The sequence below is a fragment of the Mustelus asterias genome, chromosome 21 (genome assembly GCF_964213995.1).
Source record: "Mustelus asterias chromosome 21, sMusAst1.hap1.1, whole genome shotgun sequence".
Taxonomy (NCBI): Eukaryota; Metazoa; Chordata; class Chondrichthyes; order Carcharhiniformes; family Triakidae; genus Mustelus; species Mustelus asterias.
Window position 1 is genome coordinate 59,176,081 of NC_135821.1, and position 19,906 is coordinate 59,195,986.

The following is a 19,906-nucleotide window of genomic DNA, read 5'->3' on the forward strand; positions in this document are numbered from 1 at the left end:
GTAAGGATGGCAGATTTCCTTCCCTAAAGGACATTAGTGAACCAGATGGGTTTTTACAACAATCACTGATAGTTGTCATGGTCAGCATCACATTTGAACCCATGTCTCCAGAGATGCATTGGTGGTCATCTTCCAAAATTCTATAGACTCTGGAGCAGCTCCTACACATTGGAGGGTGGCAAATGTAACCCAAAAAGGAGGGAGAGAAAAAAGGGAGAATCACAGACCAGTTAGCCTGACATTATTAGTGGGAAGATGCTGGAGTCTATTATAAAATATGTGATAACAGAACGTTTGGAAAACATTGACGGGATTGGACAAAGCCAACATAGGTTCCTGAAAGGCAAATCATGCTTAAAAAATCTACTGGAGATTTTTGAGGATATAACTAGTAGAATAGATAAGGGAGAACCAGCATATGTGGTGTATTTGGACATTCAGAGGGTTTTTGAGAAGGTTCCTCATAAGAGATTAGTGGGCAAAATTAGAACACATTGGTTAGAGGATAATGTATTGGCATTACCAATACATTAGAATTGATTGACTGGAAACAGAGTGGGAATAAATGAGTCTTTTTCTGAGTGGCAGGCAGTAACTAGCGGGATACTACAGGGATCAGTGTTTGGGTCCCAGCTGTTCAGGATAGATATAAATGACCTGGATGAGGGAACCAAATGTAACATTTCCAAGTTTGCTGGCAAAACCAAACTAGGCGGAATTGTGAGTTGTGAGGAGGATGCATGGAGGCTTCAAGGTGATTTAGACAAGTAGAGTGGCTGGGTAAACACATGGCAGGTGCAGTATAACATGGCTAAATGTGAAGTTATAACACTTTGTTGCGATAAAGAAAGAGTATTATTTAAAAAGGTGATATATTGGGAAGTGTGGATGTACAAAGGGATCTCATTGTACTTGCATACCAGTCAATGGAAGTGGAGTGACAGGTGCAGCAAGTAATTAGGAAGCAAATGTATGTTGGCCTTCATTGCAAAAGGACTTGAGTTCAGAAGTAGGAATGTCTTGCTGCAGTTAAACAGGGCCTTGGTGAGACCAAACCTGGAGTATTGCATGCAGCTATAGCCTCTCTATCTAAGAAAGGATATACTTGCCATAGAGGGAATACAGCAGAGGTTCACTGGGCTGATAGAAGGGTTGGCGGGACTGTCCTATGGGGAGAGATTAGTTCGAATGGGCCTGTGTTCACGAGAGTTTAATAGGATGAGAGGAGATCTGATTGAAATGGATAAAATTCGAATAGGACTGGACAGACTAAATGCAGGGAGAATGTTTTCCGTTGTTGGGAAATGTAGAACCAGGGGATACAGCCTCAGGATACAAGGTAGGACTGAGATGAGAAAAAGTTTCTTCACTCAAAGGATAGTGGAATTCTCTACGACAGAATGCTGTGGAGGCAAAGTCACTTAATGTATTCAGCTAGGCCTCTGGGTTACTAGTTTTGTGACATGACCGATCTGTCACTATCTCCTCCCAATTCTGCTGCAATGTATATGTGATTGCCCGGATTCTCTGCACCCCCTCCCCCTGCCCTGCGGCATTTTTCTTGGTGATGGGAGGTGCCACACTGTTGGCCAGGGGCGGGACCTTTGCTGTCAATGGGATTTTGTATTGATTCCACCACACACCGCCGGGAAACATGTGGCGGGGTTCACTGTATAGAAGATCCTGTTGAAGATCCTGGATAGAAGATCCTGTTGGCGTGAAGGGCTGGAAGATTGTGCTCATAATATCATCAAAATAAACACCTAATCTGCCTGTGGTCTCCCCAGTGTAGGGCAGACTGCATCATGGGCAATAAGTACAATTGTACAAGGGACTATAGAAACCATGTCACTTGTGACATAAACCCACTCAGCTGGACAGTCAACGTCGGACACTCCGCAAGAAATGTTATGAAACTCACTTCACAGAGATGAGACGTGATGTGAATCCCATTCCCAAGCGATTGAAGCATAGGATTCTACAGTGCAGAAGGAGGCCATTCGGCCCATCGAGTCTGCACCGACCACAATCCCACCCAGGCCCTATCCCCATAACTCCATGCATTTACCCTGACACTAAGGGGCAATTTAGCATGGACAATGCACCTAACCCGCACATCTTTGAACTGTGGGCGGAAACCGGAGCACCCGGAGGAAACCCCGCAGGCAAGGGGAGAATGTGCAAACTCTACCCAGACAGTGACCCAAACCGGGATTTGAACCCAGGTCCCTGGCACTGTGAGGCAGCAGTGCTAACCAGAGTTGAGAGTTGGGCCATTAATTATGTAACCACAAGTTGTCATTACAGGTGTCTGTGAGATTCCACACAACAAGTGTTGAAAATGAGAGCAATCAGTGTTTTGAAATATTGCTTTATGACAATGCTGCCCTCAACACCACCAATACCACCCCCTCCTCCCCCCCAGCACCCCCCCCCCCCCCCACTCCCGCCCCACCGAGCCCTCAGCCCCCACCCCAGGATTGGGGCTGGCAGAAACCTCACATTCATTCACCCTTTGTAGTTACTTTGCAGGAGAAGGAAGTCGATTGTAAATTGCGATGAAGACATAAACACACAAACAGGGCGACAGCTTGTTATAAAATTAGTGACCGTGCAGTCCAGGGAAGAAGGCAAGTGCAGCCCTGAACACATCGATGATAAAAGATTCTGTGTAACACAGTCAGGCTGCACTTGAGACTAATCAAGTGTAAATCTCTGCTGCCCAGTTAAGATTTTACAAGATGTTGAATATCTCGTCACTGGGTTAGGTTTTAATTGGTTTTGAGATGGTAGCCCAGGCAAGTACTTAATGTATTCACCCCAGATGAATGTCAGTCAGTTAGCATTGTGCTAACTGTCCTATGGCACCAGTGTGTGACAAAGAAGCATGGTGTAAAGCTGAATCATGCCTGTTCACTCTCCACGCTTCCCCCCCAACTGCTTCCCTGTGAGAATTGAAGAAAAATTAGAGGAAAATCTTCTCACGTTTCCAAAAGACTGGTTTCAGTGGGCGCAAGAGAGATGCAACCTGTCCACTAGGGAGGGTGTATGTCTCCAGAAAAGGGAAAGCAAGAATCACCTGTTTGAATATCAAAATCTCAACCTTATTTTATCTGTTGGTGTCATCATTTTGCTCCAGTTTGTGACACTCTGCCCTCTAAGTATCTTGAGAGCTTCAGCATGGAATCTCTACTGGGGTTCCAGTGCAATGTTCATAGCATCTACAGAGAGCAGGAGGCCATTTGGCCCATCGAGTCTGCACCAACAACAATCCCACCCAGGTCCCATCCCCATAACCCCACATATTTACCTTCCTAATCCCCTGACTAAGTGGCAATTTAGCATGGCCAATCAACCTAACCCGTACATATTTGGACTGTGGGAGGAAACCCATACAGACACGAGGAGAACGTGGAGACTCCACACGGACAGTGACCCAAGGCTGGAATTGAACCCAGGTCCCTGGCGCTGTGAGGCGGCAGTGCTAATCATTGTGCCATGCCGACCCTAATGTTGAAGGAACAATCAGTTATTGGATGTATTATTCTTTGGATGAAACATTCAGCTTGGGCCTTGTCTATCTGACCCACTGGCTGTTTACTGAAGAAGGGAATAAACTTGTTCAGGCCCAACATTCCTCTCTCACTCAGTTCATCATTAAGTTTTTAAGATGATTTTAAAATTTATTTATTAGTGTCACAAGTAGGCTTACATTAACACTGCAATGAAGTTACTGTGAAAACCCCTTAGTCGTCACATTCCAGCACCTGTTCGGGTACACTAGGGAGAGTTTAGCATGGCCAATGCACCTAACCAGCACGTCTTTCGCATTGTGGGAGGAAACTGGAGCACCCAGAGGAACCCACGCAGACACGGGGAGAATGTGCAGACTCCACACAGACAGTCACCCAAGCCAGGAATCAAACCCAGGTCCCTGGTGCTGTGAGGCAGCCATGCTAACCACTGTGCCATCCACTATTTGTGAGCCTTGCTTTTATCAATGGCATTGATCCTTTTTAAGGTCTTACTAATTGCCATCACTCTCTGCAAACAATCATTTGTAATGACTGTGAGCATGCATCACAAGGTGATACTCTGAAAGAGCCACTACTCAATGCATTTTGTCCATTGAAACCAATGAATAACACTTGCCCCACACCCTACCCATGGTTCAGTTACCAAAATTGCCTTGGGCAAATTAAGTCCATAATAAATTGGCCCCCTAACAAATTGCATGGACAATGGGCAAGATAGAACATGACTATAGATGTCTATGGAACTGTATCTTGACATATTCAGTAGAATGGGAAGAGACATTGATAAATTAATGAGTTTGCATAAGCAAGAAATAAGTTACTTAATCTCATCTCCCAGCCCGCCTCCTCTGATAAACCATGCAAATACCCCACATTATGCACTCTCCTAGCTCATTCCATACTCACAACCTCTATTACCAAGAAGGCCATGGGCAGCAGATGCATGGGAACACCACCCACCTGCAAGTTCCCCTCCAAGTCACACCTCGTCCTGATTTGGAAATGTATTGCTGTTCCTTCACTGTTGATGGGTCAGAATGCTGGAACTCCCTGCCTAACAGCTCTATGGATATACTTACACCACATGGACTGTGGCAATCCAAGAAGATCGGTCGCCACAACCTTCTCAGGGCATTTAGGGAAGGGCAATAAACGCTGTGGCCTAGCCAGCGGTGCCCACGTCCCCTGAACCAATGAAAAAAAAATACAACCCCATATGAAAAATCCTCGCGAGCAGAGGTCAGGAGCGCCTCAGTTCAGAGTGAAGTATGTTAAAAATGCTTGGAGCTCAGTTGACAATGATCACTGTGTTGCCAGTTAGAACAGTCGCTGTCTGCCGATGCATATCTAATTTGCTGACTCAAAAGCAGAGCACAGATACAGATGGTGTGCCGTACTGTAAACCCCCTTTGTACAGCCCAGAGCTCAAATAAAGAACCTTGTGTCATCGCGTTTGTTTGCCTGATGCAAATGATATGAAAATATTAGAACTGTAACCCAAGAGAAAATAGCTTCACGGCTGCATCTGTTGCCCTTGTGAGCAGTAAGATCTCATTCAAGAAAGAGTTTTGTACTTACGGTTACACCGAAGAGTACTGGCCCAACGCCCAAAGAGAAAGGGAAATGTTTCAGGGGAAGCATTCACTAGTTTCACAGGCAGTGCTTCTGTTTGCACTATAAGCTGTTTTGAGTAGAATGCTCCAGGCTTGTTTAAACCCCTCCCTCACCAGCTAATATTTTTCTGGTGGGGCAGGGAGAATGTGCCCACATTGCGGCCCTACCATCTGCTTGCCATCCGGTGTATGAGTGCATGCTGCGGTGCCAGCGGGGGAGCGCAGTCTGAACAAACAAAATTATTTCTTATCCAGCGAGGACTTGTAAAAATTTAGGAGACGAATAAACTCAAAATAAACTCAGATGAGAAAACGGGCATCTGGGCGAAACGTGGTGTGTTCAGCCAAACATAACTCGACTGAGCTGCCAAGCACGCCCTTCGCTCGCAGCCAGAGTTATCTAATTTTCAGCACCCATACCACAAGGTGGTTTAGTATCTGACAGGTTAGCTTGGGAGCTGTTAAATTACTGGTGTATGCTGCCACGCTGCAGCATTTGGATGAGAGGGCACAACACGCTAAATGCTGGGTTAAGTCGTCAGTGCTCCCATTGTGGATAATGTGAGGTGACAGGTGTCTGTAGAGCGAGTGTGTGGGGAGATGTTGGATGTAGGGTGTGGGTGTGTGGAGTGGGTGCGGAGTGGATGTGGGGTGTGAGAGAGGCGCGCGTGTGGGTAATGGATGTCGGACGCATGGGAGCAGTGCAGGATGTGGGTGTTTTATTGACACACTTAGGAAATTGACTGAATGGTAGGAGGCAGAGAGTAGGGAAATGGGCATATACTCTAATCGGTAGGATGTGACTGGTGATGCCCCTCAAGGATTTGTGTTCGATAAGATAGAAAACTTTTCCATATTTGTAGAATCATAGAATCATCAATTCTGCCCCGACATGTGAGAAACATCTGAACTCCCAACTAACATGCACAAGGAGAGGCAGCACTAAAAGCAGTGTAGATGGAAGCATAAAGTTAGTGAGATATTAATAGATCGAATGAATGGGAATAACTTTGGCAAATAGAGTTCAATATAGGCAAATATGAGGCAAACCTTGGACCTGAAAAGAATGAAGCATGATGCTTTCTAAATGGTGAAAAGCTCATACAAACAGAACTTTAAAGAGACTTGGGGGTAGTAAAGAGGTCATCAAAATGTCATGATCAGGGACAGAAAATGTCCAAAAAGGCTTTTGGAAGGCTAACATTTATCTCGAGGCGATGAGAACACGAAAGGGTCGAAGTCATGTTTCAGTTATACAAATGCCTATTGCATTTGTATAACTGAAGTATTGTGAGCAATTCTGGCAGCTAGACCCAAGAAAGGTTAGTTCAGTTGGCTTGGACAGCTGGTTGATAATACGGAGCAACACCAACAGTGCGGGTTCAATTCCCATACCGGCTGAAGTTATTCATGAAGGTTCTGCCTTCTCAACCTCACCTGAGGTGTGGTGATCCTCAGGTTAAATCACCAGCCCTCAAAGGGAAGAGCAGCTGATGGTCATCTGGGACTGTGGCAACTTTATTGTGAGCAGTTCTGACAACCCAACCTGAGAAAGGATACATTGGCATTAAAGGGAATATGGCATAGATTTACAGAATGATGCCTGGATCCCAAAGGTTCAATAACAAGGAGATTACACAGAATTGAGATGGATTTCCTGGAAATTAGAAAGTTAATGGGTGACTTAATCAAAGTTTTTCAAGATATGAAGGAGAATAGAGAGGATAGATTGAGAGAAATTATTTTTGTGACTTGGCAAGTTGAGGATTAAAGAGCATCGTCTAAATATTTAAAGCAGTCCTTTCAGAAGTGAGCTTGGGATTCATTTTGACACACAGAGGGTGATAAGAAGTTTGGAAGTCCCTTCCACAAATAACGATTGATGCTAGATCAATGTTAATTTTAAATCTAAGATTGTTTTAGTTTTGTTAATAATCAAAAGTGTTAAGGGACATGGGGAAAAGGCGCGCATGTGGAGCTAGGCCACAGATCACTCACGATTTCACTGAATGATGGAACAGGTTCCGTGAGGTTTGTGAGGGCGGGTTAAATGGTCTCCTCCTATTTCTATGTTCCTATTATTTGTGCATGCATGTGCATGTGTGTGCGTGCATGCATCTGTGCACATGCGTGTGTTGGTGGGCGTGGGGCTATCAGAAGAGAGGGTGTTGTTGCTTTCCCCCAAGGCGTTACTGCGGCCTTGCCACAGCAAGAGGCAAGTGTGAAGGCATGGGGTGCTTGTTAGGAACACTCAGGAACGTTTATCAGGAGAGAAACGGTCACCAGAATTCTACCACCTAACCCGCCACAGAATCGGAGCGGGCAAGGGGCAGACAATGGAAATGTCCGTTGACCTCCAGAGAGAATTTCCGGTCTCGCTCAAGCAAGGCCACAAAATACCGCCCAGTGTCTCTGTTTCTGGGCAATGACTTTTTATCAGAAGGGGAAGAAGCGACAGATGTAAAAGTTTGTGATGGACCTTTCAACAACTCCGCCCAATCAATTTATCACTGATCTCCCGGTTATCCTTTCCTTTACTGCTCACTTCCATTTTCCTGGCTGATAACCTGTTGAATCACCTCAGTTTGGTTCAATTCGTAGCACTCTTCCCTCTGTGCCCTAATGTTCGGAATTTAAATCCCAGTCTACTGCTTGACCTCATAAACCCAAGGCTGATACTCCAGCACTGAGGGGGTGGTGCATTGTCGGAGGTACTATCTTTTGCTTAACTGCGGCTTCTACCTGCCTGCCTGCCCAGTGGATCTAAAAGATTCTGTGGCGCAATGTATCATGCAAACTAGCCTCCCATCCATCGACTCTGTCTACACTTCCCGCTGCCTCGGAAAGCAGCCAGCATAATCAAGGACCCCATGCACCCTGGACACACACTCTTCCACCTTCTTCCGCCGGGAAAAAGATACAAAAGTCTGAGAATACGTACCAACCGACTCAAGAACATCTATATTAAGTTGATCTTGCTCTTCACCCTATCTGTAACTGCAACATTATGTTCTGCACTCTCTCCTTTCCTTCTCCCCTGTGTACTCTAAGAACGGTATGCTTTGTCTGTATGGCACACAAGAAACAATACTTTTCACTGTATCCCAATACATGTGACAATAATAAATCAAATCAAATTGTGAAGAAGAGCAGGGGAGTTATCCCTGTGCCCCGGCCAATAATTATATCTTAATCACCATCACAAAAGCAGACAAATAGCACATTTTCCATCTTGCTGCTTGTGGGATCTTGCTGTGCGCACATTGGCTGCCACCCATCTACATTACAACAGTGACTACGCTTGAAAAAGAACCTCATGAGCTGTAAAACATTTGAGACAGTCGATGGTCATGAAAGATGCTATAAAAATGTAAGTCTTTCTAATTGCCCAACTCAAGTGTAAGGGGAGGAGAGAAAGGCTAGCCGGGGTTTACATCAGACGCTGTTCTTGGATCAGCTGGCAAAGAACAGCTTTAGTTTTTTCTTTGAAATGGACTGAACGATCTACCCAACAAAGTGCTAGTGTAAGCCCGGACTGGGTCCATGGCAGCTTACCTTTTGAACAGTGGTTGTTGTACCACATGCATCCAATTTTCTTTCCTATCCATCACAGTCGTACTTTAACAAATCGGTCGCCCTCGACAGGGTGATACTTTTCGAAGACTCTGACCCCACGATGTGCCCCTTGTTTCCTGCATCCCGCCCTCTCTCTCTCCCCCCCAGCACCCCCATTCTCTACCCCAGTATCATACTACCCCCCAGCCTACCCCCTCACCGTCAGCCCCCGCCACCTGCCACTCGCCTCTTTTGAGTTTTCTCAGGAAGGTTCATTAACTCGTTTTGCTCTTGTATATTTTTTTTGTAGGTATAAGTCCAACGAAGATTATGTTTATGTGCGAGGGCGGGGAAGGGGAAAGTATGTGTGCGAGGAATGTGGAATTCGTTGTAAGAAACCCAGCATGCTGAAGAAACACATTCGCACACACACCGACCTCCGGCCATACGTCTGCAACTATTGTAACTTTGCCTTCAAAACCAAAGGTGAGAAAGTCTTTTCTCTTTCTTTCGCCTCAAAACCTGGAGTCGCCCCCCACCCCCCCCCCTTCCCAACCTCCTGCCCCCCGCCCCAAATCCCATGTGGTCGTTCGGGAACCTTAATTGCCTGGTTCAGGGTTTCATCGCACAGGCCTAAGGCAGGTGCATGGACTTAAAGTTACAGTACAGCCATGATCTCACTGAAAGGCATGATGGGCCAAATGGGCAACCCCTGTTCCTCTATTCCCATCAATCGGATCCACTCAAAGGACAAAGCACAAGGAAAAGTACAGCGCAAGAACAGGCCCTTTGGCCCTCCAAGCCTGTGCAGATCATGATGCCCTAACTAAATTAAAAAACTTTCTGCCCTCACTCAGTCCATATCCCTCTATTCCCTCCCTATTCAAGTACCCTTCCAGATGCCTCTTAAATGTTGCTAATGTGCCTGCTTCCACCACCTCCTCTGGCAGCGTGTTCCAGGCACCCACCACTCTCTGCATGAAAAACGTCCCCCACACATCTCCCTTAAACTTTCTCCCTCTCATCTTGAACCTGTGCCCCCTTGTAATTGACACTTCCATCGTAGGAAAAAGCCTCTGACTATCCACCCTGTCTATGCCTCTCACAATTTTTCAGACCTCTATCAGGTCTCCCCTCAGCCTCCGTCTTTCCAGTGAAAAACTCCTTCTTAGCTTGAGAGCAGTGTTGCTTGACCGAAGTTTACGTAGCTGGCTACCACAGGGGGATTAGTATCGTGCCATAAAGCAATACATTGAGAATTTCGGAATATATTTTGAAAAGTAAATATTGAGTTTCCAGTTGATAGTCCTTTTTTGGAAGACTGGAAACGAAACCCAAGCAGCTGTTTCAGGGAATTTGGTCTTTAACCTGAAGGCACTTGCTGTTCTAATACATGGTATTTTGTACTGTTTTGTTAACTGAGAGGCCCACCTGACCTTTCTAGCGAAGTAATTTTTTTTTTTTGGCAGCTCCATCTGTCTTGTGGGTGGTGCACACAGAACTGCCCTCCTCTATTGATGTGCGTTTTCCCAGAAATTAGCACAAATTATTAGCCTGGTGTAACTTTCTTACCAATGCAAGTTTCCATCTAGGCTGCTGCAGGGAACATTTTCCCTGCATTCACAGGTGATTATGTCATTGCCATTTCCGTCCTGGTCAATATATTTTGCTGTGGCAATGTCGGAGAATGAATAAGCAGTCACGGCTGGGGTTCCAGCGACAACATAAACAACAACAGAAAGGAAAGGGAGACCTGCATTTATATAGTGCCTTTCGTGACCTCAGGATAACCCAAAGCACGTTGCATGGCAACAAATTACTTTTGAATTGTAGTCACGGTTGTAATGTAGAAAATGTTGTAGCCAATTTGCACATACCAATCTACCACAAGCAGCATGTGTTCTTGATGTTTTGCTGAGGTTGATTGAGGGATATATAACGGTCAGGCAACTGGGGAGGACACCCTGACCATCTTTACAATTATGTGGGATTTCTGGGTCCACCTGCAAGGACAGACGGGTTTAATGTCTCACCCAGCACCCCCAACAGTGTGGCTCTCCCTTGCCACTGCACTGGGAGTGTCAGCTACAAGGAGAGGCTGGACAAACTAGGATTGTTTCCTTTGGAGCGGCGGACACTGAGGGGAGACCTGATAGAAGTCTATAAAACTATGAACGGCATAGATAGGGCTGACAGTCAGAATCTTTTCCCCACAGTTGAAATGTCTAATACTAGGGGGCATGCACTTCAGGTGAGAAGGGAAAAGTTCAAAGGAGATGTGAAGGGAAAGTTTATTACACAGAGAGGGGTAGGTGTCTGGAACGCACTGCTCGGAGTGTTGGTGCAGGCAGATACGATCGGGGCGTTTAAGGGGCTTTTAGATAAGCACATGAATATGCAGGGAATAGAGGGATATGGACCAAGGGCAGGCAGAAGCGATTAGTTTAATTTGGCGTCATGTTCAGAACAAAATTGTGGGCCAAAGACTCTGTTCCTGTGCTGTATGTTCTATTACAACTCTAATCTCAGGAGTGGGGCTTCAGCTCAACAACTGGTACCTCAGAAGCAAGAGTGCTACCATTGAGCCAGGGCCTGACAATCTTGAAAGGTACTTTGTATTGTATTAACACTGGAATCCCAAAGGCCCCACTGAGCCCAGTGGCATCAGCTCAAATCTGGCTCATGTCATTTGGGATTGCCACCAGCTGCATGCTGGGAGACAGCAGACCTGGAGCAATATCAAGGGAGCATTCTGACTCCGTCTAACTCACTTGCAGGCAACTATTTCCCTCACATTAAAGAGCAGTTTACCTGTGTCTTTACACTGCAGATTGGGATTTGGGTGCAGTTTTTGCAAAGTACACCCCAAGAGGTGCCCTCACCCAGGTGCATTGGTGCCCCCTGTGACACAGTGCGTGTAGGCTCAGTCACCTGTGTCTGAATGCTAGTCAGATTTCTCACGGTAGCTCAGCAGGAGACTCCTTTCAGGTGGAAGCCCCATCTTTGTGTCTCTCCAGGTGCCTTCCATATACCTTTGCATCTCCCTTCCCTTCTATTTGCCACCCAGCACCTCCTGCCCCCTCCCAGTCACTTTTGTTCCATCCCCTGGAATACCCTTCTTAAATTAGGGCGGCACAGTAGCACAGTGCTTAGTGTCTTTTATTTAGTGTCACAAGTCGGCTTACATTAACACTGCAATGAAGTTACTGTGAAAATCCCCTAGTCGCCACACTCCAGCACCTGTTTGGGTACACTGAGGAAGAATGTAGCAAGGCCAATGCACCTAGTCAGCATGTCTTTCAGACTGTGAGAGGAAACCGGAGCACCCGGAGGAAACCCACGCAGACACGGAGAGAACGTGCAGACTCTGCACCGACAGTGACCCAAACTGGGAATTGAACCTGGGTGCCTGACGCAGTGAGGCAGCAGTGCTAACCGCCGGGCCACCGTGCTGCCCCTCACAGGAGCACCCAGAGGAAACCCATGCAAACATGGGGAGAAGGTGCAAACTCCACACAGACAGTTACCCAAGGTCGGAATCGATCTGAGATCCCTGGCACTGAGAGGCAGCAGTGCTAACCACTGTGCCACCGTGCTGCCCGTTTTAGCAGGAGAAATTGGCACCAGTGTTCAGCACAAAGACTGGCTTGTATTCAATGAAAATACAGGATGAGACAGCCCTTTCTCTCAAAGTGATGGTCATGGTCACAAGCTAAATTAGTTCTGACAGTCTCAAATTAGGTTTCCAAAGAGCTGAGTGCCACAGTCACAGGATAAGAACAACCTCAAATTGAGTGATAATTTGACAATCCCGGCCTTTGATTCTGTGCCAGAGGGATTGTCAGGAGATTGAGACATCACAGCTGTGTCTTAACGTTGTCCTTGGCTTCACGTGTTATTAGTGAGACCTTCTTTTCCTAAATAGAAAGAGAGCATGTTGGAGTAATACTGAGCAGGTCAAACAATGTCTGTGGAGGAGAAACACAGTTAATGTTTCAGTTTGATCACCTTTCATCAGAACCATTTATTAACTGGTACCAACTCTATGTCATGGTTGCTCTGTGAGCACACAATGATGTCTTTGGGTGAAAAGCAGTTACAGTAAGTCCTCACTTAACATCGTAGATGTATTCTTGAGAAGTGCAACTTTAATTGAGACAATGTTAAGTGAATCAGACTTTCCCATTACAACCAATGTAAAAGTTGTAGTTAGGTTCTGTAGGACTTTACACATTAGAAAAAAAAACATGAAAACATTAGATCCTTTAAGTTGAAATACCACATGTCCCTAAATTCTTATTTTCATAAATTAAGTAACTTCTAAAATAAAGTAACTTTAAAAATATAAAAAAGAAGTATGTTAACTCTTTCTACTTACCTCCTACTCACCCTCCTCCCTCTCCCTGACCCATTTGCCAATACTCCCACTCCCCACCTCTCTCTACCGCTCACTGTATCCCTCTCCCATTCACCGCTTCTACCTCCTGATTCCTTGCTGGGGCAGCGGGAGGAAGCGAGTGAGGGAGAGGAACTGCAAGTGGGAGGGTTGGGAGGGGAGCAGCGAGCTGGAGGGAGGGAGTCAAGGAGCAGGAGAGGCGGTAAGCAGGGAGATCGGAGAACAGGAGGGGTGGTGAGCAGGAGGATCAGAGAACAGGAGTGGTGGTGAGCGGGAGATCTGGATGGGCTGCCAGCGGGAGAAGCAGGCAGTGGGAGAGGTGGTGAGCGGGAATAGTTCCTCCAAAATGCTGCCAGTCGGGTCACAAGATGCCACATTGGCAACAACACGACAATGGAAATCTCAACGCTAAGTGTGCAGACTGGCCCCATTATATCCATGATGTTAACGTGGAGCGACTTAACATAGCATAATCTAAAAGTGTGTTACTCAGTAACTTAAGCAGTATGTGTTATGTTGAACACCTTGCCTCCTTGAAGACATCTGATATGAGACTCATAGACTGAAGCAGCAGAAAAGGAGGACATTCAGCCCATCATGCCTGTTCTAGCTCTTTAAGGAGCCACCCAATTGGTGCCTCCATTCTTATACCAAAGCTCTACAATTTTTGTCACTTCATGTTTTTAACCCCAATATCTTTTGAAAGCTATTATTGAACCTGCTTCCACCCATGCTGACTGGCCAGCATTTGTTATGATGTGGAGATGCCGGCGTTGGACTGGGGTAAACACAGTAAGAAGTTTAACAACACCAGGTTAAAGTCCAACAGGTTTATTTGGTAGCAAAAGCCACTAGCTTTCAGAGTTTGTGTCTTTATATGCCCTGTTTGTGAACAGAACTCCCACTTACCTGATGAAGGAGCAGTGCTCCGAAAGCTAGTGGCTTTTGCTACCAAATAAACCTGTTGGACTTTAACCTGGTGTTGTGAGACTTCTTACAGCATTTGTTGCCCATCACTAGTTGCCCTTGGAGAGCAGTTGAGAGTCTTTGCCGTGGCTCTGGAGTCACATGTAGACCAGAACAGGTAAGGAATGCAGATTCCCTTCCACCAAATTGCAAATTCCACCATCTGCCGTGATGGGATTTGAACTGGGTCTCCAGAACATTAGCTGAGTTTCTGGATTAATAGTCTAGCAATAATACCACTAGGCCATCGCCTCCTCGATTGTTTGTTCTATCAATACTGTTCATGATTTGAGACAATGCTATTAAATCTGTTTGTACTCTCTGGGGCGAACAAACTCAGCCTCTCTAACCTCCCCACGTTACTGAAGTCCCACATCCCTGGGATCATTCCGGCTGAAGTAAGATGCTCTTCCATTGTGGGAGTGCAGTTGATGAAAAGTGGCCAGTACCCCCAACACCAGCTCCACTTAGAAATGGAGATTGGGAGGGGGGGGGGGGTGATGGGAGGGGGGGGGGGTGATGGGAGGGGGGAGGTGGGGAGGATTCTGAACCCACTCAGCAAAATTGGAGCAATCGTGCCATTGCCATTGGCTTCATGCCTTTTCCCGCAACTTTCAAATTTGTTGGGACAAAAGACAGGCAATGTGGGAAAGGCTGTCTGAGGTATAGTCAGGTGTGGCGTTAGACCGAGACCCTGTCTGCTCTCGCAAGTGCACATGAAAGATCCCACACTGCCACCATTTCAACGCGGGTGCATTCTACCCAGTGTCCGGGGCCGATATTTATCCCTTAATCGACACCTGGTCACTGTGATGTTGCTGTTTATGAGAGCTTGCTGTGTGTAAATTGGGTTACCGCATTACAACAGTGACTAAATTTCACAATGTACTGCACTGGCTGTAAAGTGCTTTCTCAGTCATGTATAAGTGACAGTCTTTCTTTTCTTCACACCACTAGTTTTATGTCTGCGGAGAATTTGAAAAGTCGCACTCTTTATCTTGGAAAATCTCAGCAGGTCTGGCAGCACCTGTAAGGAGAGAAAAGAGCTGGCGTTTCAAGTCCAGATGACCCTTTGTCAAAGCTCCTTACAGATGCTGCCAGACCTGCTGAGATTTTCCAGCATCTTCTCTTTTGATTTCAGATTCCAGCATCCGCACTAATTTGCTTTTACGCACTCTTTATCTTTCTAGCTTTGGACATCCCCGAGTGCCTAGCAGGGAGTGATGGTGATGTTGTGGTAATGTCACCGGACTAGCAACCCAGAATCCCGTGCTAATCCGTTAGGGGCACAGGTTCAAATCTCACCATGACAGCTGGTGGAATTTAAATTCCAATAATAAATCTGGAATGGAAAATTAGTCTGAGTAATGGCAACCATGACAATGATCTTTGATTGTTACAAAAGCCCACCAGGTTCACTAATGCACTTTAGGGAATTAAATCTGCAATCCTTACCTGGTGCGGCTTGCCTATGGCTCCAGATCCACAGCAATGTGGTTGACCCTGAACTGCCCTCTGAAATGGCCCAGCGAGCCACTCAGTTCAAGGGCAGCTGGGGTTGGGCAGCACATGCTGGCCTTGTCCCTAATGGCCACATTCTGTGAAAGAATTAATTCAGAAAAGAAGACAAAAGGCTAGCAGTGTAAGATGTACACTGTTGGCCTATCCAGCGTACTGAGGTGAAGGATTAGAAGATGCGCCACCCCTCTGATAATAACCTGATAGCGGGAAAGTCGTACGATTTCTGAGCTTGTACCATGTTCAGCAGAAAGCAAAGAAAACTCAATGGAAGACTGAAATAAATATACAAAGTGCAAGAAATATTGATCAGATCTGGCAGCATCTGTTGAGTGAGAAATGGAGCCAAGGTTAATTCCCTCTACTTGCAAATTCTAGGGTGCCTGTTAACGTATTGCTATTTTATGCAAATTTAAACAACTGTAATGATAATTAAACTCACTGAGCCTTAACTCTTCAGCAGTTACTTATTGGACATAGCAGTGGAATTTCAGCAGCAGTTAATATCACCAGCATTTCAGTGAGCTCTATTGGTATGAAAGTTAAATTAGTAAACCTTTTCCTCAGACCTTTAGTGAAGGAATGGAACTGGAAGTCAAACTGCAATAAGAGTTGAAGATGTGTGAAAGACTGGTTTGAATTTGGGTTAGGTGGCAGAGGAACTCAGAGTGAAATTTAGAATAGAATCCCTGCAGTGCACGAGGAGGCCATTCGGCCCATCAAGCCTGCACCAACAACAATCCGACCCAGGCACTATCCCTGTAACCTCACTTATTTACTCTGCTAGACCCCCTGATATTACGGGTCAATTGAGCATAGCCAATCAACCTAACCTGCACATCTTCGGACTGTGGGAGGAAATTAGAGCACACACACAGACACGGGGAGAATGTGCAAATTCCACACTATCACCCGAGGCCGGAACTGAACCCGGGTCCCTGGCGCAGTGAGGCAGCAGTGCTAACCACTGTGCCACCATGCCGCCCTTACAAGTTACCTCTTTTCATGAGCCCCAGCTGCCTTGATGCATGTTGAGGATGTTCTCACTGGGCGCACAGGCAAAGCATGACCTACTCCAGCACAGCAATCCATCTGTATTACACCAAAGATTGTTGCCCACTTGCCTGTGTGTGTGCGTGTGCGCGTGTGTGCATTCTGTTCTCTGCTAACTCTGGCACCAAAGCAAAGCTGACTGAGGTGTCAGCTGTGGTTCAGACCATAGCACTCTCACCTCCGAATCAGATGGTTGTCAGTTTGCATCTCTCTCCAGACACCTGAGCACCAAATTCAAGCTGACAGTTGCCAAGCTGTTCCACGCTCTGCTTCTCAGACAAGATGTTAAACGGAGGTCCTTCCTGCTCTCAGAGCTGGACGTGAGAGATCCTGCGACACTATTTCAAAGACGAACAGGGGAGTTCTCTTCAGTGTCCTGCATTGATCCCTGAACCAACAACACTAACATCAGTCAATCTGGCCACTATTTCATTGCTGTTTATGTAACTGAAGCTTAAGTTACTCTATATTGGTTGTAAAATGCTTTGGGACGTCCTGCAGTTGGGAAAGGTGCTATATAAATGCAACTCCTTTCTTTTCCGTTACTGTACGAGAAAAATGAAACAATTGAAGCATAGAATGGGAACTGAACCTGGATCCTTGTGCCTGAATGGATCATCGGCACATCACGCAGTACGTTTATTGACCCTCCCCTCCCCTCCGCTCCGCCAGCGTGCTGAAAATTCATTCACACATAGAGCACACAAAACTGTCAACTCTCAGTGTTTGGCTGACACAGGAGCTGCATTGTCAGAGACCGATTGCAGAAATCTCCCCACTCGATGAAAGGTGCACTGTGAAATGTAAAACCGGAAAACCAATTGTAACATTGGAATCACCAGCTCACAATGCTGCTGTCACTGGGTGTGATGAATGGGCTGGCCCCTTCACCCAGCCAGTGCCCAGCCACAATAGACCCCAGTATCATGATTTTGATTTATGACGTTTTGGAAGGAGATTGCCCAAGGAATCAGGTTAGCCTCACTGGGACGTTAATACTGCAGCAACGGGCCATTTGCAGCCAAGCAGTAGCTGAATGTGTGATTTACTCCGTCGACCCAGCTAAACTCATCACTGTTTGTGTTCTTCAGGGAACTTGACAAAACACATGAAGTCAAAGGCTCACAGTAAGAAGTGCCAGGAGATGGGAGTGACTGTTGCATTAATGGAAGACGTGGAATCTGAAGAAGGTATCAATCGGGCATGTTGTGTCACTTAATCGCAGCGGGAATATTTATTGATTTTCTTTAGAACTGTTGCTTCCCTGCAGCCTTCGATCTAACAACAGGGCTTACTGTTCTTGGGCAGAACGGGGGTAACCAGTTCTTTGGTTTGTGCGCATTCATAGACCATTTCAAAAGGGCAAACCCCAAAGGACTGAAGGTTGTTACCATTGGATTCCCAGTCTGTTGGAAGATAACAGTAGGAATAACTGCACTTGTCTGCAGTATTTGTCATGCCTGGGAGCCAAAGTGCCCTCCTTCATAGAATCACAGTGCAGAAGGAGGTCATTCGGCCCATCAAATCTGCACTGACCACAATCCCACCCAAGCCCTCTTCTCGTAACCCCACATATTTACACTCCTAATCCCCTGACACTAGGGTTAATTTAGCATGGCCAATCAACCTAACCTGCACATTTTTGGACTGTGGAAGGAAACCGGAACACCCGGAGGAAACACACGCAGACATGGGGAGAACGTGCAAACTCCACACACACTGACCCGAGGGCGGAATTGAACCCTGGTCCCTGGCGCTGCGAGGCAGCAGTGCTAACCACTGTACCACCGTGCCTCCCCTTGCCATGCCGCTCCTTGCCATGTACAGACAGTGTGTAAACGTACACGCTCCTACTCCATCGACCTTAAATGGAGGGGGGGTCCTGTGGCTCAGTCGGTAGCACCCCTGCACCAGAAACGCAAGAGTTCAAGTCTCACTCCGGAACTTGTTGGCCATTGAAGGTGCATTCATCACATCATTGCAACAGGTTGATAACTTGTTGCTAACTCCCCTCTATTCCCTAAAGGGGAAGAAAAGTGCGTGTGAAGATGCAAAACAAACAAACCTGAGGTGCAGACTGGAAGCATGTAATGCAGGATGTGTCAGGAGGCGGCTGAGTGATCTTCTCCCCCAGCGTAAAAATGCTGCCTCTTGACATTTCCAGCGGGATACTCAGTTCAATCTTTTGGGGACAGTGTAATTTAAGAGGAAGTACAGCCAAGGAAGTTCTTAAGCCTAAACTGTTGCTGGACAAAATGAAACTCAACACGTCGTTGACAAATCACTGGCATTTATTAAGCCTCTTTAACTTAGTAAAATGTCCCAAGGTACTTCACAAGGCGTGTAATCAGACAAGGTTTGACACTGAGACAATAAGAAGATATTAGGACAGGTGACCAGTGGCGTGGACAAAGAGGTATGTCTTAAGGAGCAGCTTCTAGGAGGAAAACGAGGGACAGGTATCATAGAACCCCTACAATGCAGAAGGAGGCCATTTGGCCCATCAAATCTGCACCGACCACAATTCCACCCAGGCCCTAACCCCGTAACCCCACATATTTACCCTAGCTAATCCCCCTGATACTAAAGGGCAATTTAGCATGGCCAATCAACCTAACCCGCACATCTTTGGACAATGGGAGGAAACTGGAGCACCCGGAGGAAACCCACACAGACACAGGGAGAATGTACAAACTCCACATAGACAGTCACCCGAGGTGGGAATTGAACCCAGGTCCCTGGCGCTGTGAGGCAACAGTGCTAACCACTGTGCCACCATGCCGCCCGTTACCCTTAACCCGGTAGACCTTCCTCTTTACTTAGTCTTAATAGCTCATATGGCGCTCTATCCATTTCCATCTGATTTTGCTCCTGTGAAGAATCTTGGGATATTTTGCTAGGTTAGAGGTGCTATATAAATGAATGTTATGTGTTTTATTCTTTGGATCTGCTCTCCCTGCGAACGGGTTGCATAGTTCACATGCATGAGAAATCTGTGCTGATATCAACACCACTAAAGCAACACTTGATGCTTGCTGTTGGCACCCAGGGTACCACATGTCATTTGGAGACCTGCCCACAATTCCAACAGAGGCCACCTGCCCATTAAATAAACTCCCAGAATGCTCGCGTCCCAGAAATTTCTCTCTCATGTTAATCATCGGCTGAGTGAGCTTGTGCTGGAAGAGAAATATTTGATGGATGACTGAAAATTCTCAAGTATGCCAGAAATATTTCAGCTGCTTTTGAACAGTTGCCACTCTTGGTTG

General features: G+C 46.3%; 1 protein-coding gene across 1 annotated transcript in view; it reads left to right on the plus strand.

The window, feature by feature from the left end:
- hivep3b (HIVEP zinc finger 3b) overlaps positions 1–19,906 on the plus strand; it is a 77,338-nt gene that overhangs the window by 38,253 nt on the left and 19,179 nt on the right. Inside the window, 2 exon segments of the mRNA XM_078237954.1 lie at positions 9,015–9,190; positions 17,729–17,827. Of these exon segments, the coding sequence (XP_078094080.1) occupies positions 9,015–9,190; positions 17,729–17,827 (275 nt within the window).